At 37.2% G+C, this 24,959-nt stretch overlaps 1 protein-coding gene across 1 annotated transcript; it reads left to right on the forward strand.

The window, feature by feature from the left end:
- The first annotated feature begins 1,163 nt into the window (after positions 1 to 1,163).
- Gm10486 (predicted gene 10486) lies at positions 1,164 to 24,096 on the forward strand. The gene is made up of 9 exons (NM_001109970.1): positions 1,164 to 1,300; positions 2,767 to 2,889; positions 8,498 to 8,564; positions 9,104 to 9,138; positions 12,266 to 12,391; positions 12,701 to 12,764; positions 20,955 to 21,036; positions 23,488 to 23,586; positions 23,906 to 24,096. The coding sequence occupies exons 2-9, from the start codon at positions 2,793 to 2,795 to the stop codon at positions 23,972 to 23,974; spliced, it is 639 nt and encodes a 212-aa protein (NP_001103440.1). The 5' UTR covers positions 1,164 to 1,300; positions 2,767 to 2,792; the 3' UTR covers positions 23,975 to 24,096.
- Positions 24,097 to 24,959: the final 863 nt, after the last annotated feature.

The following is a 24,959-nucleotide window of genomic DNA, read 5'->3' on the forward strand; positions in this document are numbered from 1 at the left end:
AGTATTCAAGGAGCAGAAGGGGTCTGCAACCCTATAGGTGGAACAACAATATGAACTAACCAGTATCCCCAGAGCTTGTTTCTCTAGCTTCATATGTAGCAGAAGATGGCCTAGTCAGCCATCACTGGGAAGAGAGGCCCGTTGGTCTTGCCAACTTTATATGCTGCAGTACAGGGGAGTGCCAGAGCCAAGAAATATGAGTGGATGGGTATGGGAGCAAGACGGGGAGGGGGAGGGTATAGGGGACTTTCAGGATAGCATTTGAAATGTAAATGAAAAAAATATGTAGTAAAAAAATTGAAAACAAACAAAAAACAAAGAAAAGGAATACACCTCACAAGGAAGTTGTACAAGGCATGAAATAGGACAAAAGGAGTTATAGAGAAATATGCAAATTAAAAAATATCAGTGGGTTTTGTGTGTGTGTGTGTGTGTGTGTGTGTGTTAGGTCAACATTAATTTAAACACACCAGATGCATGCCTGGTACCTGAAGAAACCATAGGAATGCAAATAAGTGCACAAAACAGTGGTTGGAAAAATGACTCATCTGTTAAAATCACCTGTTCTATGCAGATGACCAGGCACAAAACACCCACATCGTGGCTCACAATTTATGCACAGCTAAAGTTTCAGAGAATCAGTGCACACTTCCAGCCTCTGTAGGCAACAGAGGCATAAGTGAGAGAGAGGGCCAGAAGGGTCTAGCATGTTCTTGTAATCAAGGTCAGTACTAGGAAGGTGGAGACAGGAGGGTACCAGGGGATATAGGGGATCTGGATGCTCCCTTCTGATCTCTTAGGACAGAATAAACTCTTGTGGTGTGCTTATGTACATTCAGAAAGAGTCCACACACATTCATTGTTACGCATATGAATAAATACAAACCAAAATGGCATGCAAGAGCCTCTACTGTTGAAATAAAGTAGTGCCGTTTGCAGTGTTTCATATGTTTCACATTTGTTCAAGTTTTTCAAGTATGTAAGGGCTTAAAACCTAGAAATTGTCTTAAAGCCAGTAGTAGCTCATTCCCACCTTCTGAAAACTCCCTTTGAAGCGATGGTGCCTGGTACTCCATGTACGCATGAGCAGGATATATTCAGCCAATCAGCACAGACCTGATTTCTCCAGCTTGCATCACAAAGGGTCCTCAGAATCCTCAGTCCAGGAATCTCTGCTGACAACGGTTTTTTACCATTGAGGAGTTGAGCACGGAAGGGTGCAGTTGTGAAGGTGTTCACCTCTGAGATAACCTTTAAGTGATAATCGGCTCTGCTCAGGGTTGTTGGACAGTTAATCGAGGTATGACAGGGTGGGGCATATCAGGCCCAGGTGGCCACTAGGTGAGGGAATGCCTCATGATCGCCATTTCCTATGGCTTCTGATTGTTAACTGAAGGTGGAGGACCATATTCATGGCAGAGGATTGAACAGGTCAGGGCCTTAGAAGATTGTGAACCCTTGGAGGACACAATCATGGGGCCTTGGGATAGGATCAGAGAGCTGGCTGCAGGATTGTGGGTCGGGGGAGCATGGGGCTGTGAGTGAGGAGCCTTGGCGCTTGTCCTGTGTGCTGTAAGGAGCCTTAGGGTCCAACTTGGCGCTTGCCCTGTGTGCTGTCCCGGATCCAATTAAAACACACTGAGGATTCCTCCCTCTTCATTGTCTTCTCTACGGTGTGTTCCTTTGGTATAGACTGTATGGACATTGCAGAGAGGGGAGTGGCGTAGGAAGAATGAATGAAAAGAAGAAGAGGAGACATTACAAGAGATTAATAAGTAATCTGGGAAGGATTCTGAACAGGGATCCTCCTGTCTAATCGCCCATGTATTGGGATTAAAGACTTGGACCACCAAGTTCAGCTTTTTCTCTCAGTTTTAGTTCTGTAGGATGGGATCTTCCTTTGTAGCTCAGACTGGTCTGGCTTGGGCTGGCCTTTAACTTATAATCTTCAGATGTTTGAAATCCTCGGCTTCCCCCAATCCCAAATTTCTCCAATATAAGGATTTTCTGTGTGGGTAGTGGTGGTGAGTGTTTGTTGTAGACTGAGCATTGGGTCTTCTTGACATGAATATATAGTTACCATGTTCATCATCTTTCTGGATAGTACTATGAATTTACTTTAAAACTGAGATATACTGAAAATCAGAATTGCTGATGTTTTGTTTAAAAAGAATCTTTGGGAGATAGTACCAAAATTCAGATGCCTCAAAGTTTAAATGCAAACACATTTTGCTCATCATTTTTGGTGAGAAAGGGAGGACTCACGTATTAAAGGCTGGCCTGTTTTTGCCTTTTTTAAACTGAGAAATGACAGATTGTTAACTTGGGTTCTAAAGAAGGATTTAAAATAAGTAAGTTAAAGAAGATTTTAAAACAAAGTTGGGAGGGAGAGGGACATGATAACTGGGATACATGAAGGAAATTTTAAGGGGAAGCATATATATATATATATATATATATATATATATATATATATATATATATGTGTGTGTGTGTGTGTGTGTGTGTGTGTATACATATACACATACACACACACATACACATGTACACGTGTGACCATATTGAATATGTATGCAAAACTCTCTGATAAAAACAAATTATTAAAAATATAAGTGTTAAAAAACAAAAGAAACAATCTTTCAATGAGCTAAGATAATTATATAATTATTTGACTTTTTGACATTTTTAACTATTTAAATGATACCTTTGGATTTAGATAACTACATTTTTTTCTTTTTTCCTTTTTATTTTTATTTTTTAACTAAGAAGACAACTGAGCGCTTAAGAGAAAAATGTCTATTAAGAAACTGTGGGTGATACCAAAGGATGGTTACTTATTACTTCTTGACTATGATTCAGATGAAGAAGAAGAGCAGGCTCATTCTGAAGGTATCCAGTCTTCAGTATTGATTGTGTCCTGAAGTTCATTAGACCTTTCCCAACTCACCTGCAATGGAAGAAGTCTTTTCTAAGTTTTCATATACTTCATTTCTAATTTTACCTATATCTATATATTCCTATACCTGAGTTTTAGCAGTGCATATACCTACTCTTGGCACTGTAGACATAATATGTTGAGAAACGATAACTTGCTATGATTTTACCCCAGAAAAAGACATGAACGTTGTTCCTATATGTTAGCAAAACATGAATTTATTTCATAATACCTGCAAATAAATTATTTCATTCCTTTTTTCTATTGTATATTTTCTTTATTTACATTTCAAATATTATCCCCTTTTCTATTTCCCCTCTGCAAATCCCCTCTCCTCTTACCTCTCCCCCTGCCCCCAACACACCCACCCCCAATTCCTGGCCCAGGCATTCCTTAATACTGGGGCATAGGACCTTTACAGTACCAAGGGTCTCTCCTCCCGTTGATGACATACTAGGCCATCCTCTCCTACATATGCAGCTGGAGCCATAAGTCCCACCATCTGTTTTATTTGATTGGTGCTTTAGTCCCAGGGAACTCTGGGGGTACTGGTTAGTTCATATTGTTCATCCTCCTATGGAGCAGCAAACCCCTTATGATCCTTGGGAACTTTCTCTAGCTCCATCATTGGGGACCCTGTGCTCAGTACAATGGATGTCTGTGAGCATTCACTTCTGTATTCGTCAGGCACTGACAGATCCTCTCAGGAGACAGCTATATCAGTCTCCTGTCCCCAAGCTCTCGTTGGCATCTGCCATAGTGTCTGGGTTTGTTGATTATTTATTGGATTGATCCCTGAGTGAGGCAGTCTCTGGATTCATTCAGTCTCAGCTGCAAACTTTGTCTCTATAACTCCTTCCATGGACATTTTGTTTCCCATTCTAAGAAGGAATGACGTATCCACACTTTGGTCTTCCTTCTTCTTGAGTTTCATGGGTTTTGCAGATTGTATCTTGGTTATTCTGAGCTTCTGGGATAATATCCACTTATCAGTGAATGCATATCATGTGTGTTCTTTTGTGATTGGGTTATCTCCCTTAGGAAGATATCATCCAGATCCATCCATTTGTCTAAGAATTTCATGAATTCATTGTTTTTAATAGCTGTGTAGTATTTCATTATGTAAATGTACCACATTTTCTGTATCCATTCCACTGAAGAGGGACATCTGGGTTGTTTTCAGCTTCTTGCTATTATAAATAAGGATGCTATGAACATAGTGAAGCATGTCATTATTACAAGTTGGAATATCTTCTGAGAATATGCCCAGGGAGGAGTATTGCTGGATCTTCCAGTAGAACTATGTCCAATTTTCTGAGGAAACACCAGACTGATTTCCAGAGTGGTTTTACCAGCTTGCAATCTCACCAGCAATGGAGGAGTGTTCCTATTTCACCACATTCTCGCCAGCATCTGCTGTCATCTGAGTTTTAGATCTGAGCCATTCTGACTGGTATGAGGTGGAATCTCAGGTTTATTTTGACATGCACTTCCCTGATAATTAAGGATGATGAACATTTTTAGGTGCTTCTCAGCCATTCGGTTTTCCTTAGTTGAGAATTCTTTGTTTATCTCTGTCCCCATTTTTTAATGGGGTTATTTGATTTTCTGGAGTCCAGATTCTTGAGCTCTTTATATATATTGGATATTAGTCCCCATCTGATTTAGGATTGGTAAAGATTTTTTTCCCATCTATTGGTTGCTGTTTTGTCCTATTGACAGTGTCCTTTGACTTATAGAAGCTTTGCAATTTTATAAGGTCACATTTGTCTATTCTTAATCTTACAGCACAAGCCATTGCTGTTCTGTTCAGGAATTTTTCCCCGGTGCCCATGTCTTCGAAGCTCTTCCCCACTTCCTCCTCTATAAGTTTCAGTGTCTCTGGTTTTATGTGGAGTTCCTTGATCTACCTAGACTTGAGCATTGTACAATGAGATGAAAATAGATCAATTTGCATTCTTCTACATGCTAACTGCCAATTGAGCCAGCACCATTTGTTGAAAATGTTGTCTTTTTTTCCACTGGATGGTTTTTGCTCCTTTGTCAATGATCAAGTGACAATAGGTGTGTGGGTTCATTTCTGTGTCTTCAGTTCTATTCCATTTATCTACCTGTCTATCAGTATACCTGTACCATGCAGTTTTTATCACAATTGCTCTATAGTACAGCTTGAGATCAGGCATGGTGATTCCAGGAGAGATTCTTTTATTGTTGAGAATAGTTTTTGTATCCTAGGTTTTGTTCTTATTCCAGATGAATTTGCAAATAGCCCTTTCTAACTCAGTTAAGAATTGTGTTGGAATTTTCGTGGGGATTGCATTAAATCTTTATATTGCTTTCGGCAAGATAGCCATTTTTACTACATTAATCCTGCCAATCAATGAGCATGGGAAATCTTTCCAACTTCTGAGATTTTCTTTGATTTTTCTTCAGAGACTTGACATTTTTATCATACAGATCCTTCTTTCACTTACTCAGTTAGAGTCACACCAACGTATTTTATATTATTTGTGACTATTGTGAAGGGTGTTGTTTCCCTAATTTCTATTTCATCCTGTTTATTCTTTTTGTAGAGAAAGGCCACCGATATGTTTGAGTTAATTTTGTATTCAGCTACTGCACTGAAGCTGTGTATCAGATTTAGGATTTCTCTGGTGTAATTTTTGGGGTCACTTATATATACTATCATATCTTCTGGAAATAGTGAGATTTTGCCTTCTACCTTTCCAATTTGTATTCATTTGTTCTCTTTTTGTTGTCTAATTGCTCTGACTAGGACTTCAAGTACTATGTTGAATAGGTAGGGAGAAAGTGGGCAGCCTTGTTTAGTCCCTGATTTTAGCGGGATTGCCTCCAGTTTCTCACCATTTAGTTTGATGTTGGCTACTGGTTTGCTGTCTACTGCTTTTATTATGTTTAGGTATAGGCTTTGAATTCCTGATCTATCCTGGACTTTTACTATGAATGGGTGCTGTATTTTGTCAAATGTTTTCTCAGCATCTAATGAAATGATCATGTGATTTTTGTCTTTGAGTTTGTTTCTATAGTGGATTAAGTTGATGGATTTCTGTATATTAAACCATCCCTCATCACAGGGATCAAGTGTACTTGATCATGATGGATGATCATTTTTATGTATTCTTGGATTCAGTTTGCAAGGCTTTTATTGAATATTTTTGCATCAATTTTCATAAGGGAAATTGGTCTGAAGTTTCCTTTCTTCATTGGATCTTTGTATGGTTTGAGTATAATTTTAATTCTGGCTTCATAGAACAAATTGAATAATGTTCCTTCTCTTTAGATTTTGCATAATGGTTTGAAGAGTATTGGTATTAGGTCTTCATGAAGATCTGATAGAATTCTTTACTAAACCCATCAGATCCTGGGCTTTTTTGTTTGGGAGACTATTAATGACTGCTTCTATTTCTTTAGGTGTTATGGGAGTATTTCTAGGGTTTATCTGATCCTGAATTATATTTGGTACCTGATATCTGTCTAGAAATGTGTCCATTTCATCCAGATTTTCCAGTTTTGTTGAGTATAGGTTTTTGTAGTAGGATCTGATGATTTTTTGGATATCCTAAGTTTCTGTTGTTATGTCTCCCTTTTCATTTCTGGTTTTGTTAATTAGGATGATGTCTCGGTTTCCTTTAGTGAGTCTGGCTAAGGGTTTACCTATCATGTTGATTTTCTCAAACAACCAGCTCCTGGTTTGGTTGATTCTTTGTATAGTTCCTTTGTTTCCAATTGGTTGATTTCATTCCTGAGTTTGATTGTTTCCTGCCTTCTATTCCTCTTGTGAGAATTTGCTTCCTTTTGTTCTAGAGCTTTTAGTTGTGCTGTCAAGCTGCTCCTGCATCCTCTATCCTGTTTCTTTTTAGAGGCATTCAGAGCTGTGAATTTTAGTCTTATTACTGTTTCCATTGTGTACCATATGTCTGGTTATGTTGTAGCTTCATTTTCATTAAACTCTAAAAAGTCTTTAATTTCCTTCTTTATTCCTTCCTTGACCAAGTTATCATTGAGTAGGTTGTTGTTCACCTTCCACATATATGTGGATTTTCTATTATTTATATTATTATGGAAGATCAGCATTAGTCTGTGGTGATCTGATAGGATGCATGGGATTATTTCAATATTTTTATATCTGTTGAGGCATGTTTTGTGACTGATTATATGGTCAGTTTTGGAGAAGGCCTCATGAGGTACTGAGAAGAAGGGATATCCTTTCGATTTAGGATACAGTGTTCTATAGATATCAACTAAATCCATTTGTTTCATAACTCCTGTTGGTTTCACTGTGTCTGTTTTTAGTTTTTGTTTCCAGGATGTGTCCATTGATGAGAGACGGGTTTGGAAGTCTTCCACTATTATAGTGTGCAGTGCAATGTGTATTTTGAGGTTTACTAAAGTTTCTTTTATGAATGTGGCTGCCCTTGCATTTGGAGCATAGATGTTCAGAATTGGGAGTTCCTCTTGGTAAATTTAATTTTGATGAATATGAAGTGTTCCTCCTTGTCTTTTTTGATAACTTTGGGTTGAAAGTCAATTTTATTTGATATTAGAATGCCTACTCCAGCCTGTTTCTTGTGACCATCTGCTTGGAAAATTGTTTTCTAGACTTTTACTCTGAGGTAATATCTGTCTTTGTCTGTGAGGTTTGTTTCTTATATGAAACAAAATGCTGGGTCATGCTTACACATTAAGTCTTTTAGTCTATGTCTTTTTATTGTGGATTTGAGTCCACTGATATTAAGAGATATTAAGAAAAAGTCGTTGTTGGTTCCTGTTATATTTGTTTTTAGAAATGGAATTTTGTTCATGTGGCCATCTTCTTTTAGTTTTGCTGCAAGATTACTTTCTTGCTTTTTCTAGAATGTAATTTCCCTCCTTGTTTTGGTGTTTTCCCTTCATTATCCTTTGAAGGGCATGATTTGTTGGAAGATATTGTGTAATTTTGGTTTTGTCATAGAATACCTTGGTTTCACCATCTATGGTAAAAGAGTTTTACTGTTTATAGTAGCCTTGGCTGGCATTTGTGCTCTCTTAGGGTCTGTATGTCAACTGTCCTGGATCATCTGGCTTTCATAGTCTCTGGGGAGAAGTTAGGTGAAATTCTGATAGGTCTGCCTTTATATGTTACTTGAACTGTTTTCCCTTACTGCTTTTAATATTCTCTTTTTTGTGTGCATTTGGTGTTTTGATTATTATGTGATGGCAGGAATGTCTTTTGTGGTCTAAAGTATTTGGGGATCTGTAGGCTTCTTTTATGTTCATGGGCATCTCTTTCTTTAGGTTAGGGAAGTTTTCTTCTATAATTTTGTTGAAGATATTCACTGGCCCTTTAAGTCTGAAATCTTACTTCTCATCTATACCTATTATCCTTAAGTTTTGTTTTCTCCTTGTATACTCAATAACCTTGATGTAATTATTTCATTTATAAAACTGTTTGAAAAACTCACGTGGGCAGTTTTTCCAGAGAAATGCAAATTGAAAATACTTTATTAACTATTACTTATATAGCATACTTTCAAATGTTTCCATTTTCTATTGTCAATATAGTAAAGAGGCCAGCATTTGGCAAACATGAGAATATGCCGCCTCACGTAGAAGCAGATGAAGATATAAGGTAATATTTTCAATTTTTCCCAGTTCAATAGAGTACTTCAAAAGTAGTGTTTGTGATCCCTTCACTGGAGGAGTAGATTCAGGAAAATCAACAATTCATGGTCAGATGCAGCTATATATTGAGTTCAAGCCCAGCTTGGGGTCCTTAAGTCCTTGTCATCACAAACACATAGCAACTAGGACAATATACCCACCTGCATGGGATCTTCCCAGATATACACACAAACAAAAGGAGAAACATAATAAAAATAAGAGGGGGACCATCTGGGAAGAAGAAGGGTCTCAGCAAGTGTGGGAGAGTTATGAATAAACTACTGTGTGTTGTAAATGTATGAATTGTTAAAAGTAAATAATTCAGGTTCACTTTGGTTGTCTGCCATGTATTTTATATGCAAATGACATTTGTTCCAAACCAAACATTATATATTTATTCTAAATAATTAAAAGAAGTTCCTGTGTAAAGTTTTTTGTGTGCTAGGCAAATGCTCTACCAGTCCACTATATTTCTAGCTTTAAAATTTTATTGTCCTTTCTTCACAGAGATGAACAAGACAGTATGTTGGATAAATCTGGAGGTAGGTGTTTTTGGAGATATTTGCCTGTTGTTTGAAGAGGACATAAGATGGCATCAGATCTCTATAAACCCTACAGCATAAGAGGATAATTTTAGGTTTCACAGTAATTGTAGTTTTCTTTAAAACACATACAGATGACTACTCACCCAACATTCAGAAACAAAGATTAGCTGAAGGTGTACCTCAGTGGTACAGCACCATGTAATAGCTATGAGTTTCATCTTCAGTGGTGAAAAAACAAAACAAAACCCAACCAACACACGAAATTAACAAAACACCCACCAAACAAACAAAACACAGCAATAAGCCTAGCAAATGAAATGTTAGTTTTCCCAGTTTGCCCAATTAACTGTAAAGTGAGCAAGAAATGCAATTGGCTATTATAAGGAAACAAACAAAACCAGCATTAAGCATTTTAGGAACCTAAATTCAGGCATGATTAGAGAAATACACCCCCCCCATATAAAAAGACAGTGGCTACAGCAACATAACAAACCTTGCAGAGTGGCTAGAATTATGGCTCACTTGGTAAAGTGCTTTCCTTGAAAATATATGGACTTAAGGTGGGGACCTAGAATCCACTTTAAAAATGCAGGCTGCAGTCCAGTGCTGAGTAGGTAGAGATAGCTAGCTGGCTAGCCAGGCTAGTGACGTTGGTGAGCTGCAGATTCAGAGACACCCTGTCTCTGAAGATTTAAGTTGGATCAGGCAGTGGTGGCGCATGCCTTTAATCCCAGCGTTTGGGAGGCAGAAGCAGGGGATTTCTATGTTTGAGGCAACCCTGGTCTACAGGTTGAGTTCTAGGTCAACCAGGGCTATACGGAGAAACCCTGTCTGGAAAAACAAACAAACAAAAAATGTAAGTTGGAATATGATTGAGAATAAAGCCTTCTTCTGCACACATATACTGAAATGTATACACATCATTTTTGCTGAATCTCTTTTTATGATTTACAGAATCCTTTAAAATTATGTTTTTTTTCTTTTTCTGGAAATAGACAATATTAGGAAAGTGTCATATTTCTATAATCTCCACTGTATATTAAAAATAAACATCTATCGAGAGAAATGATCCAGCATACCTTAAAACACACACAGGACAGGGATGGAAAGATAGCTTTCAAATTAAGACCACTTGTTGCTCGAAAACCAAGGTTTAGTTCCTAGGACCCATATAATGGCTCACAACCATTTGTAATTCTAGATCCAGGGGAATTGGCATCCTATTCTAGTTTCTATGAGCACCAGACATGCATGTTGAACAAATACAAACATGCAAAAGCACGTTAGTTAAATAAATAAAACAAATCCGAAATACACATAACAGCCCCTTCAACTGAAACAAAGTAGGAGAGTCTTCTTTAGGGTTCATTTTATTTTAAGTTTCAAGTTAGTATTGCAAACTTGGAAAATGGAAAACTTCTGGGTAGTAGTGGCAGCTAAAATACTATCTCTTATTTGCTGCTTGGATGACAGATGACTGATAGAGCCTCTCTCACTTTAGTAAGCATGTGCAAACACGGCCAATCAGCAAGGGGCTTGGCTGAGATTGTTTTCCAGCTGCCCAATCCCTGTTACCCAGTATGCTTTGTGGTGGCCACGAAGCTGAGTTCTTGAGGAAGGGAAGTTTCTTGAGGAAGCATGGTAGGGGGAAGTCTCTGTGGAGGTAGTCAGTGACCTGTTAAAAGATGGTTAATAATGGTTCAGGTGGGGGTCCGGGTGGGGTGAAGGTGGCGGGGCGGAGGTGTTACTTCCAGAGTAAGGAGAGGAGGTGACCCTCCCTGGACTCCGGATAGCACTGCTGCTGGGTTCACAATCGACTTTACCCACTTAGACCTCTGCGGTGAAAAACGGAGAACTTCACTAAGGGCAGGAGTTTGAAAAGCCTAGCATCTAGCAGAAAGCAGGAAGGCCATGGAATTGGAGACCCTGAAAGTCTTCCTTGGGCCTGGGGATGTGAAGTGTGAGTAAACTGGAGGTCAGTTAGTGGCAGAAACAGACTAGAACCTTTTCTGTGCTGCTGCTACCCGACAGAAATTCATTAAAAACAAACTGAAGACGAGTCTTCATTTTCTTCTACCTGGTGTTGAAAGGCCAGATTGCCGAAATTTGTATATATATAGGATCCAAACGGCCTCAAAATCCCGAGGCTCCTCTCAGCCTCTGAAGTGCTGGAACTTCAGACATACTTCAGGCCAGGCTGTGTTTATTTATGTGTTGTTTTGGTTTAGGGAAGTAAGCTCTAACTCTGTATCTCAGGAGTGTCTGAAACCTCATGTGCAGCTTGAACTGGCCTCGAAACTGAAGTCCTCAGCCTTACAAATGTACTGGGACCTGAGGAAACATACTTGTTTTATTTTTTACTTTTAAAATTTGTGGGGGTTTTTCATAGTTGAAGATTGAACCCAGAGCTTCTTGCTGTAGCAGTGAAATATATGTCCAGCCAGACAGAACTTTATAATTTAGATTTGTATTTCGATGAAAAAGATTGAGGAGCTTGGTTGTGATAATAGCAACTATGATTTTATTTGGAGATTGAGATGCAGACACATTTGCTCTAACTTATCAAAAACCTTGCAGGAATGGGACCAACATGCAGATCCTCCTATGTTTAGATATAAACCCACATGAAGTCACAGTTAAAGCCATCATAGTGTGTGTGTGTGTGTGTGTGTGTGTGTGTGTGTGTGTGTGTGTGTGTGTGTGTCTGTGTGTGTGTGTGTGTAAGAGAGAAAGAGAGAGAGAGAGAGAGAGAGAGAGAGAGAGAGAGAGAGAGAGAGTTTTAAACTAAAAAATAACACACCTCTATTCTTTTATAGTAAGGAAGACCAAGATACTTTATTCAACTTAAATAATTCTTTTTAAAAATGTGTACATATTAAAGTTAAGGTTAGTAATGGCTATCTTTGAAGCCAACTATTGTGTTCCATGTTTAAATACTAAAGTCTTTAGTATTAAATCAGAGGGTAATAGAAATATGGTTTTATCTTTAAACTCTTCATGCAATTATGAAGTGCTGTTTTTGTAAAAATCATTCCTTAATGTTATTTTATATTTCAATTTTATTAGTTTAAGTGATTTTTTATTCAAAAGGCTTGAGAAAATTTCTTTTTTTATTTTAAATCAGAAAACGTAAGTTTCTCAGAGGAATGGCAGCGTTTTGCACGTTCTGTAGAGACACCAATGGAAAACTGGAATTTGTTAAGTGGTGAACAGCAAGTTAGGAATGCTTCAGAATTGGACCTTATGGAAGGTACCAGATATTTAATGATGGGCATTGATGTTACACTTCCTTTTTTTCTCAGTTGTTCTTAGGCTTGTAAAGGAGATCAAAAATCTCATATTGTATCTCTTGTCTTTAATCACAACATATAAATAAATAGCTTAAAACATATTTTTAGATGACAATTAGACATTACTTGATTTTGTTTAACTTCTAGGCAAATAATAGATCTGCTTTAAAACCTAATGTTGGCACTATGCCTGAATGATCACAAAGTATTTCATTAAAATTTGCAAAATAACATAATTGTTTTAATATCTTGTTTTATTACGAACCCAGTACAGAATCCAGTAACTCATGATGATGGGAATGCAAATCCTGAAGAAGTAGTTGGAGATACACGGTAATATGTTCAAACTTACTATTTCCTTCTTAGTGTAAGTACTTCCAGAAAAGTTTAATTGATTGTATAGCAAGTAATGTATATTAATAATTGAAATATGATATATACTATAAACAATATTTCTATAAGATTAATCCTTAATTTGAATGGTTTTCTTGGAGGCTGTAATGTTGTGGGTCAAACTCTCATCGTCCTGCTTGTAGGACAAAAGCTGAGGAATCAAACAGTATCCCCAGCATCCTTACTTTGTAAAGCTTTAATTACTTCACAGATCTCCAGTACAAAATATACTGGGAAATTTTGAAGGTACATTTTTGGATATATAATTTGTTTAAAACTATATAGTATTAACATAATTTATATATTAGATAATATTGATTAATATACTATATGACATCTTAATGACTTATTTATATGTAGTATTTTGTGAATATTTTTATTTTAATTTAATTTATTTATTATGTGATAATATCTTTATTTACATTTCAAATAATAGCCCTTTCCTGGTTTCACCCCAGAAACTCCCTATTCCATTACCCCTCCCTGTGATACTATGAGGGTGTTCGCCCACCCACCCACTCCCACTTCCCCACCCTCGCGTGTGCATACACTGGGGCATTGAACCTTCACAGGACCAAGGACCTCTCCTCCCACTGATGTCTGACAAGGCCATCTTCTGCTATATATGCACTGGAGCCATGATACCCCCTCTTTTGTTGATGGCTTAGTCCCTGGGTGCTCTGGGAGGTCTGGTTCATTCATATTGTTGTTCTTCCTATAAGGTTGCAAACCCCTTCAAATCCTTCAGTCCTTCCTCTAACTCCTCCACTGGGAACCCTATGATCAGTCTGATGGTTGGCTGTGAGCATCAGCCTCTGTTCTTGCCAAGCTCTGAAAGAGCCTCTCAGGAGAAAGTCATATTAGGCTCCTGTCAGCAAGCACTTGTTGGCATCCACAATCGTGACTGGGTTTGGTGTCTGCATATGGGATGGATACACAGTTTGGGCAGACTCTAGATGGTCATTCCTTCAGTCTCTGCTCTGTACTTTATCTCCATGTTTCCTCCCAGGAGTATTTTGTTCCCCATTCTAAGAAGGACTGAAACACGCACACTTTTGTCTTCCTTCTTCTTGAGCTTCATGTGGTCTGTGGATTACATTTTGGGTATTCTGAGCTTTTAGACTAATATCCACTTATCAGTGAGTGCATACCATGTTTGTTCTATTGGGATTGGGTTACCTCACACAGGATTATATATTTTAGATCCATCCATTTGCCTGTGAATTTCATGAAGTACTTGTATCTGTACCATTACCATACATTTTTATCATTATTTCTCTATAATACAGCTTGAGGTCGGGAATGATTCCCCCTGAAGTTCTTTTATTGTTGAGAATAGTTTTTTGATATACTGGATTTCTATTATTCCAAATGATTTTTCAAATTACTCTTTCTATTTCTATGAAGAATTGAGTTTAAATTTTGATGGAGATTGCATTGAATCTGTTGATTGCTTTTGGCAAGATGGCCATTTTTACTAAATTAATTGTGCCAATCTATGAGCATGGGAGATCTTTCCATCTTTTGAGATTTTCAATTTCTTTCTTCAGGGACTTGAAGTTCTTATCATACAGATCTTTTGCTTGCTTGGTTCGAGTCACACCAAGGTATTATAATTTGTGACTATTGTGAAGGGTGTTGTATCCATAATTTCTTTTTCAGGCTGTTTATCCTTTGAGTAGAGGAAAGCTACTGATTTGCTTGAGTTAATTTTACATCCAACCACTTTGCTGAATTTGTTTATCAGGTTTAGGAGTTCTCTGTTGGAATTTTGGGGGTCACTTACATATACTATCATATCATCTGCAAATAGTGATATTTTGAATTCTTCCTTTCCAATTTTTATCCCTTTGACCTCTTTTTGTTATATAGTTGCTATGGATATAACTTCTAGTACTATAAAATTCTACTATATTATATACTACTGTGAATAGGTAGGAAGAGAGTGGTCTTGTCTTGTCTGATATTAGTGGGATTGCATCAAGTTTCTCTCCATTTAATTTGATGTTGGATACTGGTTTGCTCTATATTGCTTTTACTATGTTTAGGTATGGGCCTTGACTTGATCTTTCCAAGAATTTTATCATGAAGAGTTATTGAATTTTTGCAAATGATTTCTCAGCATCTAATGAGATAATACTGTTTTTTTTTCCTCAAGATTTTTTACATAGTGGATTACGCTGATGGATTCCCATATATTGAACCATCCCTGTATCCCTGGGATGAAGAACACTTGATCATGAAGGATGATCATATTAACATGTTCTTGGATTAGGTTTACCAGAATTTTATTGAGTATTTTTGCATCAATATTCATAAGTGAAACTGGTCTCAAGTTCCCTTTCTTCATTTGGGTCTTTGTATGTTTTGGGTATAAGTGTAATTGTGGCTTCATAGAAAATTGAATAGTGTTCCTTCTCTTTTGATTTTGCATAAAAGTTTGAAGAGTATTGGTATTAGGTCTTCCTTGAAGGTCTGATAGAATTCTGTACTAAACCCATCTGATCCTGGGCTTTTATTTTTTGTGAGGGGGTTGGGAGCCTATTAGTGACTGCTTCTATTTCTTTAGGGGTTATAGGAGTGTTTACAGGGTCTATTTGATCCTGATTTAAATTGGTACCTGATATCTGTCTAGACAGTTGTCCATTTCATCCAAATTTTCCAGTTTTGTTAAGTATAGGCTCTTATAGTAGGATCTGATGATTTTGGGGGGGGGGTTCCTAAGTTTCTGTTGTTATGTCTCTCTTTTCATTTCTGGTTTTGTTAATTTGGATACTGACTCTGTGCCCTCTCTTTAGTCTGCCTAAGGGTTTATCTATTTTGTTGATTTTCTCAAAGAACCAGCTCCTGGTTTGGTTGATTCTTTGTATAGTTCTTTTTGTTTCCACTTGTTTGATTTCAGCCCTGAGTTTGATTATTTCCTGCCTTCTACTCCTCTTGGGTGAATTTGCTTCCTTTCGTTCTAGAGCTTTTAACTGTGCTGCCAGGCTGCTAGTGTATGTTCTCTCCAGTTTCTTTTTTGGAGGCACTCAGAGGTATTAGTTTTTCTCTTAGGAATGCTTTCATTGTGTCCCATAAGTTTGGATATGTTGTAGCTTCATTTTCATTAAACTCTAAAAGTCTTTAATTTCTTCCATGACCGAGTTATCGTTGATTAGACTGTTGTTCACCTACCACGTGTATATATATGGGTTTTCTATTATTTATATTTTTATTGTTATTATTATTATTATTATTATTTGGGGGGTTAAGACAGGGTTTTTCTGTGTATCCGTGGCTGTCCTGGAACTCACTTTGTAGACCAGGCTGGACTTGAACTCAGAAATCCACCTGCCTCAGTGTCCCGAGTGCTGGGATTAACGGCATGTGCCCCCATGCCTGGTTTATTTCTATTATTATTGAAGATAAGCCTTAGTCCGTGGTGACTTGATAGGATGCATGGGATTATTTAAATATTTTATATCTGTTGAAGCCTGTTTTGTGACCCATTATATGGTCAGTATTGGAGAAGGCATCATGAGGTGTTGAGAAGAAGGCACATTCTTTTGTTTTATGATAAAATGTTCTATGATATCTATAGATATAGATATCTGTTAAAACCATTTGTTTCATAACTTCTGTTAGTTTCACAGTGTCTCTGTTTTGTTACTGTTTCCAGGATCTGTCCGTTGCTGAGAGTGGGGTGTTGAAGTTTCCCACTATTATTATGTAGGGTACAATATATACTTTGAGCTTTAGTAAAGTTTCATTTATGAATTTGGTTGCCCTTGCATTTGGAGCATGGATGTTCAGAATTGTGAGTTCATCTTTGTTGATTCACCCTTTGACAAGTATAGTGACAGTCCTTATCTTTAAAAAACAAAAACAAAAACAAAAACAAAACAATAACAAAAAAAACAATAACAAAAACCTTTTGGTTGTAAGTTGATTTTATTCCATAGTAGAATGGCTATTCCATCTTGTTTCCTGGAAATATTTGCTTGCAAAGTTTTTTCCAAACTTTTCCTCTGAGGTAGTGTCTGTCTTTGTCACTAAGGAGGGTTTCCTGTATGCAGCAAAATCCTGGGTTCTGTTTATGTATCCAGTCTATTACTCTATGTCTTTTATTGGGGAATTGAATCCATTGCTAAGAAGAAATATTAAAGACCAGTGACTGTTGGTTGTTTCCTGTTACTTTTGTTGTTTGAGGTGGAATTATGTTTATATTGCTATCTTCTTTGGGGTTTCTTGAAAGAAGATTTCTTTCTTGATTTTTGTATGGTGTAGTGTTTCCCTCCTTGTGTTGTAGTTCTCCATCTATTTTTTTGAAGGTTTGGATTCGTGGAAAGATATTGTGTGAATTTGATTTTATCATGGAATACTTTGGTTTCTCCATCTACGGTAATTGATAGTTTTGCTGGGTATAGTAGCCTGGGCTGGCATTTGTGTTCTCTCAGAGTCTATATAACATCTGTCCAGAATCTTCTGGCTTTTATACTCTCTGGTGAGAAGTCTGGTGTATTTCTAACAGGTCTGCCTTTTTATGTTATTTGACTTTTTTCCCTTACTGCTTTTAATATTTTATCTTTAGTGCATTTGTTGTTCTGATTATTATGTGTCGGCAGGAATTTCTTTTCTGGTCCAGTTTATTTGGAGTTCTGTAGGCTTCTTGTATGTTCATGTGCATCTTTCTTTAGGTTTGGGAAGTTTTCTTCTATAATTTTGTTGAAGATATTTGCTGGCCCTTTGACTTGGGAATCTTCTCTCTCTTCTATACCTATTTTCCTTAGGTTTTGTTTTCTTATTGTGTCCTGGATTTCCTGGATGTTTAGGGTTAGGAGATTTTTGCATTTTGCATTTTCGTTCACTGTTGTGTCAATGTTTTCTATGGTATCTTCTGTACCTGAGATTCTCTATTCTATCTCTTGTATTCTGTTGGAGATGCTTGCATGTATGTCTCCTTGGTTTTCTTTCTCCAGGTTCATCTCTCTTTGTGAGTTTTTATTCTGTATTTCCATTTTTAGATCTAGATGGTATTTGTTCAATTCCTTCACCTGTTTGATTGTGTTTTCTTTAACTCTTTAAGGGATTTTTGTGTTTCCTCTTTAAGGGCTTCTAGCTGTTTTCCTGTATTTCTTTAATGGAACTATTTTTGTTCTTAAAGACCTCTATCATCATCATGAGATGTGATTTTGAATCTGAATCTTTCTTTTCCAATATGTTGAGGTATTCAAGACTTGCTCTGGTGGCCAAACTGGGTTATGATGATGCCGACTAGTCTTGGTTGCTATTGCTTATATTCTTGCACTTACCTCATGCCATCTCATTTTCTTTGGTGCTACCTTCCCTTGCTGTCTCTGTCTGGAGCCTGTCCCTCCTGTAATCCTAGTTGTGTCAGAACTCATAGGAGTCCAGCTATCTCTGAGATCTTGGGATCCTGGGATCCTGATATTTTGGGGGTGTCTGAGCTCCTGGAAGTCATGCTGCCTCTTGGATCTTGAAATCCTGGTGTGACCAATCTCCTGAGATCCTGCTGTGTCAGAGCTCCTGGGGGTTAAACGTTTTCTTGGTGTTGCAAGATTTGGTGGGGTGCCAGAGCCCTAGGTTTTCTCTAGACACAGTTGCATACTGCAAGGAACCTGTGCCTCTGGCCGGGAGGATGATTTTGTTTCCCTGGTTCTTGTGGGGGTCCCAGATACACAGGTTGTTGGGAAAGATGTTGTGCCCTCAGCTGTGCTCTTCTGTCAGAACTCCAGTGTTCCTGGGTGTGTCTGATCTCCTGGGAGTCGAGCTTCCTCTGTGATCCTGTGATCTTGGGCATTTCAGAATACCTGGGAGTCATGCTCCCTATGGGTGTTTTAAGAGTGGGTGCAGAGCCAGTACCCCAGGTCTGATCCAGGTGCAGTTTCAGACCAGAAGGAATCCATGCCACTGGCAAGGCAGGAGTTCCTGTGTCCCTGGATCTTTAGGGACTCCTGATGTTGGGGCCATTCCTGTGATCCTGGTAGTGTTAGAGCACCTGGGATTTGAGCTTACTAGGGGTATTGTGGGACTAGGTCAGCACCCAAGATCTACTCATGACACGGACTCTTGCAAATATTTTTGATTTAGCATCATGGACTTATTTTTGCCTGTGGTACAGAAGTGAAAATGGTGCTTTTTCAACAGGTGTGACATTAATTAAACTTAATTTTAATTTTTTCGTATATTTGTGTCTGTGGTGCATATATACACATGTGGAGGGCAGAGGAGGATGTTGGGTTTTGCTCTATTTCTTTCCACCTTATTCCCGTAAGACCTGCTCTTTCACTGAACATGTAGCTAGATAAGCAGCCAGCAAGTCCTAGCAATTCTCACTCTGCCTACCACAGTGCTGCTATTGTAGAAGCAACCATCCATGGTTAGTTTTCCAAATGGGTACTAGAATCAAACTTGCGAACGTCCTCCTTTCACAGTAAATCCTATTTATTACTGAGGCATTTTCATAACTGCATTGAAGGGATTTTTAGAGGAAAAAAATGATGTAAACTTTTCTACATTCCATGTATTCAAAGCTAAGTGATATGTATACAAAATTCTGTACATGCAACAGTATTTCGTTGACCCAGTATTAATTTTATATTAAGTCAGTTTCTTTTCTAAAACTCCTCTGTGCTTTTCTTTATATGACACAATGGAAAAATGAATTCTTTAATATAACCCTTATTACTTATTTTTTTAAATTTTATTTTATGGGTATGTTTGTTTTGCTTGATTGTGTGTATGTACACAGCTTGTATGTCTTGTACCTGAGGAGGCCAGATGAAGGCATTGAATTCCCTGGAACTGGAGTTATAGGTTGTGAGCAACCTTGTGGATGCTGGGAATCCATTCTCACATCTCTGGAAGGGAACCAGTGCTCATAACTGATGAATCATCTCACCAAACCCCTCACTGATTTTTATAAAATGAATTATGTAACTGAAAGTGAAAGACAAATTTACTAACCAGTGAGGGAATGAAACTCAGATCCCAAAGAATCTATTTTAAATTATATGTAATTGAATGTTGCATGAGCTTTCTTTGAGGATAATAATTTGTCTTTGATATATAGTCTCACTATGTATGTCAGGCTGGCTGGAATTTTCCTATGTAACCTATGTTGTCCTTTACACTGGAAATCTCCTGCTAAGCTTCCTAGACTAGGATCATAGACCCAAAACGTCTTACATGGCTTAAGAAACAAAGCTCTTAATACCTATTTTTCAGACATATTTGTGTATTAGTGTTTTGCTTACAGGTATATATGTGCACCACATATGTGCCTGTTTCCCATAGATATAAGATGATTATTTCAGACACCTTGGACCTGGAGTCACATAAAGAGAAAACACATGGAAACTTATATCAAAGATTCTTTCAAAAAAAAGCAACCAGAAATTAGAATGACTTTGGCAAACAAACAAATGGGAGAGGTAGAGTTGTTAGGTTTGTAGGGTCACATTTGTATCATTTTAAAAATTATATGTGGCTGAAGTTGAAAAAAAAAACATTACTGAGCTTTTAGTAAAAATGTGCGTCTTTGATTTTGTCTAAGCAGTTAACCCTATAACTTCATGCCTTCAAGGAAACTAAATCTAAATCTTAGAAATCTGTGAAAATTTTTATTTTCTACTTTAAGTACCTGTTAATGAGATTTTAAAATTTGGTTTACATTCATTGTGGAAACACAGAAGTCTTGCACAAAATCTTAGAAATGTAATTTGTTGTTTATTATGTTTAACAATATGGAAAAAATCAATTACATATGCAGACAATTTGTATATTTTAATTGACTTATGTTTTGCACTAAGTCTTAACTGAATCAATATAGCAAAATAAATTAGACATTATATTTGATAGAAAATAATGAAAAAATACTTTGAAATACAATTAATTTTCTAAAATAAGATATATATGTATTAAAACTACTTTAATTTTTGAAAAGCTAAAACATAAAAGAAGACTTCTCTGATAATCTTTCAGGGAAAAAAAACTATAATGATTTCCCATTAGATAATATTTTACTGCTGTTTTTCTTTTTATAGTATGAAATGGTCAATTTAATTTGTTTTGAGTGTTCTTTTTCATATTGGTATGAAATGTGACTGCTTTTATTACTGTGCTTTACAGAAAGAAGATCAACAACAAATTGTGTGAGCAGAAGTTTGATATGGATATACAGAAATTCAATGAAGAACAAGAAAAATCAGTGGTTGGTATCATAACTAACTTTATAATTAACCTAGAATAACTAAGTATCAAGTAGGAATGGAGAAACTAGCCTTGTGTTGGGCACATGAAACGAAGTTAAGTTTCATTATCTATCTATCCTTGGTTCTGTTCTAGTCCTACTGAATTGTAAAGCAGAGAAGTATGATCACATACTATATCAATGAAAACCACTAGGTATTTTCTGGTAGACCAGATTATAAATTTTCAAGAGGCAGACTTTTGCTGAAAGATGAAGAGAGGATTACCAGTTTCTACAAAAGTAAGCACACTATGTCAGCCTCAGGTACAGTTGAAAGGAGAGAGAAAGCTTACTTACTGGTGTCATCTGGACTCTGTTGTTAATATTCGAAAGCCAACTCAAACTGGCAAATCAGTTCTTACAATCCTAAACTTAGTACAAATTTTGTAACAACAGTGGATAGAAACAACCTTTCTCAACAGCCCTGGCAGAATATTCCTGTGGAAGAATATCACCAAACTATTTTAGATCATCTCTCCATTACTGTACCAATGACTGTAGTCAGCACATAGTTTCCAAGTAAGATCTGAGATGATGACCATATTAACTATTTTTTATTTGATTGGTTAATAGTTTGAGAAGTATTCAATTTGAAATGAACAGGAGATCCATTCCTGCCTGGGAAGGCATTGAGGAAGCCGCCATTATGAGTCAGTTCTGGAAAGAGATAGGGACTAAAGATAAAAAGTAAATGAATACTCCAATTGAAGGCAATTTTTAAACCTTGAACCCTGGATGAAATTTCAAGGGGGAGTAATCATCCATGTATATGAGGAGTCTAAAGACAGACTCCCAGAGTACTTCAATATTTGTAATTCTGCATGAGGTAGGGGTGGGGGGGTGAGAGTGAACCAGTAAGGGAAGAGAAAAATTGGTACAAATAAAACTACCATGAGTGAAGGAAAACATTTAAGGAAGAAAAGTTCACTAACTTTGTCATATGCTGCTAATGGGCCAAATAAAATAGATTTGCAGGGCTGGAAGATGGTTTATTTGGTAATCTTTCTCACTGTAGGCATGGAGACTCGAGTTTATATTCCCTGAGTAAGCATGCACGCACACACCTCCACCACCACCACTACCACCAACACCACCAACAACAAAACAAACTAGCAAAACTAAAAACAAACCACCACAACAATAAAAGTTGGTGTGGTGGTGAGCATTTTAGAACCACCAAACTCAGATTTAGTTCAGAGATAAGAAGATTCCCAGAGCTTCCTGGCCACCAGTTGTAGCCTAATGGATGAGCTCTAGGTTCATTGAGACCCTGTCTCCCAAACAGTGGGATGCAACCAAAGAAGACACCCAATATTAATCCTTTGTCTCCATATGTATGCACGTGTACATTTTTTAAAGGGAAACTTCACAAAGTGCAGGTCATTGTACTTAATCAGGATGATTTGAGTGGAAATGTGAGGTACAAAACTGATCACAGTGAATAAAGGACAAAATAGGAATCTAGTAGCACAATGAGAAAAGGTGGAAACGGCTTGTCTTAATTTTTTTAAATGCAAATTACCATGGTTGTCTGCCAACATAAAGAATACGAAGAGAAATTTATATTACTTCTTCCATGTGTTACTTGAGATTGGAACCTAGAGACAACAAATCTACCACTAAACTTTGTCCCCAGACATCTTTTTACACTTTATTTCGAGGCAGGGTATCTTTAAGTGATCAAGACTATTCATGATCTTGTGATCATTCTAACTCAAACTTTATAAAAGTTAGTTTTATAGGCATTACACTGACAACCAGCTAAAGTCATGAATTTAAAATAACAGTTACAATTGCTGAAACTCTTGACAATAGTTGAGAAAAGTGAAGATGTTGGACTTAGTAAAGAATAAGTATAAGGCATCCTTAAGAAAGGAAGAGAAAGTAGAAGACATGGCACATACACCTTAGGTGGGGACTAGATACAGAGATGAGGTAGTGAACCACCTCCTGGGATTACTTCTGCTAGTTAGAAAAAGGAGGCCACCATATGGTAAAAGCATTAACACTAGCTAGAGTTAAGCTTACAGGGCTAGGATTTTACCAAGTTCATGTTTACATGGTGCATGCCTATAAACTTAAGTACTTGAGAGGCTAAGGCCAGTCTCTGCAGCATGGCAAACAATTTCTCATAAAAAAAAAAAGTTTTATTAACCCACAATTGGTAGTATAATTGTATTTCATGTTACTTAAAAATATAAGTATATTTAGTCATAATAGTTGTTAAAATGTTAAATCACTTGGAAAACTATTCCTTTTACTTTTCATATGGAATTATTTTTGCTCACGTAAACATTTTAGTATTGGAAATACATTAAGTGGTTGGTTGTTAGCCTAGCATTCATGCTGCATGGCAGTAACAACAAAAATGAACAGAATTGTTACAGTAATGTTTTCCTTTTACATTTGTAGAACAATTATCAAAAAGAACAACAAGCATTAAAACTGTCCGAATGTAGTCAGAGTCCGACCATGGAAGCAATTGAAGACATGCATGAGAAGTCCATGGAGGTATGTTGCACATGGTCCATAAAATGTTCTTAGGAAACGAAATATGTTTTAGGAATCAAAAAGTTTAACTACTTGCTATTTTGAATTATTTCTTGCTGAAGTGACTGATATTATCTGTAAAATCCTAATGACTTTGTAGGACTTATTCAAGACATGAAATGATAAATTGGGAATTTGACCTCAGATGTACCTCATAGTTTATTAACACTATAATTATCCTGCTTAACTAAACATAGCACATCTATACATCATTTGCACAGAATCTTTCATATTTGTATCCTTGGGAGTTTCTTTAGTAAGAAGTGCTTTTCTGTTTTAGGGTTTGATGAACATGGAGACCAACAACTACGATATGCTTTTTGATGTAGATGGTGAAGAGACATTATGAAGCATACTCTGAAGTACTCTTCTCCTTTCCCATCTTCAGACTAATGAAGCATACATATTTCTCACTTGCTGGTACATTTGTAACCTAATAAAAAATTCACTAACATTTTTGTCTCCTATGAAACAGAGTTTGAAAGGCTCTTTAATCCTTGTAATTCTGATGATTCTAAGAATGAAGTTAACCCCCATGATTACAAAGTTAACTAGGAGGTATACCTTTAGAGTCAAAATAGAACTCCTTTATTTTTAAACATCTTTAATCATTTTCTTGTTTAAGTGTAAGAGCCTCTTTATATTAACTTCCAAACAAAATCTAAATGAATAAGTGAGTGGCAAATAGTCCTTTGTACCGAACTTCCACACACTAATGTAGTGAATTATTTAAAATTTATTCCTTAATCTTTTTTTAAAGTCCAGACTTTATCCCCCTCCTTGTCCACCCTCTGATTGTTCCACATCCCATACCTCCTTGCCTCATGCTCCCACACCCCCACTCCTCATCTCTAAGAGGATATCCCCACCATCCTACCCCCACCCCACCAGACCTCCCTACTCCCTGTGGCCTCAAGTCTCTTGAGAGTTAAATGCACCTTCTCTAACTGAGAACAGACCTGGCAGTCCTCTGCTGTATATGTGTTGGGGGCTTCATATCAGCTGGTGTATGCTGTCTGGTTGGCGGCTCAGTGTCTGAGAGATCCTGGGAGGTCCAGGTTATTTGAGACTGTTGGTCCTCCTCCTTCAACTCCTCTTCCTCAGCTTCTTCTAGCTTTTCCCTAATTCAACCACAGGGGTTCCCAGCTTCTGTCCATTGGTTGCATGTAAATTTCTGCATCTGACTCTTTCACCTGCTGGTTGGGTCTTTAAGAGGGCAGTCATGATAGGCCCATTTTTGTGAGCACACCATAGCATCAGTAATAGTGTCAGGCCTTGATGCCTCTTATTGAGCTGGATCCCAATTTGCGCCTGTCACTGGATCCCCTTTTCCT

The sequence above is a fragment of the Mus musculus genome, chromosome X, assembly GCF_000001635.26.
Source record: "Mus musculus strain C57BL/6J chromosome X, GRCm38.p6 C57BL/6J".
Lineage (NCBI taxonomy): Eukaryota > Metazoa > Chordata > Mammalia > Rodentia > Muridae > Mus > Mus musculus.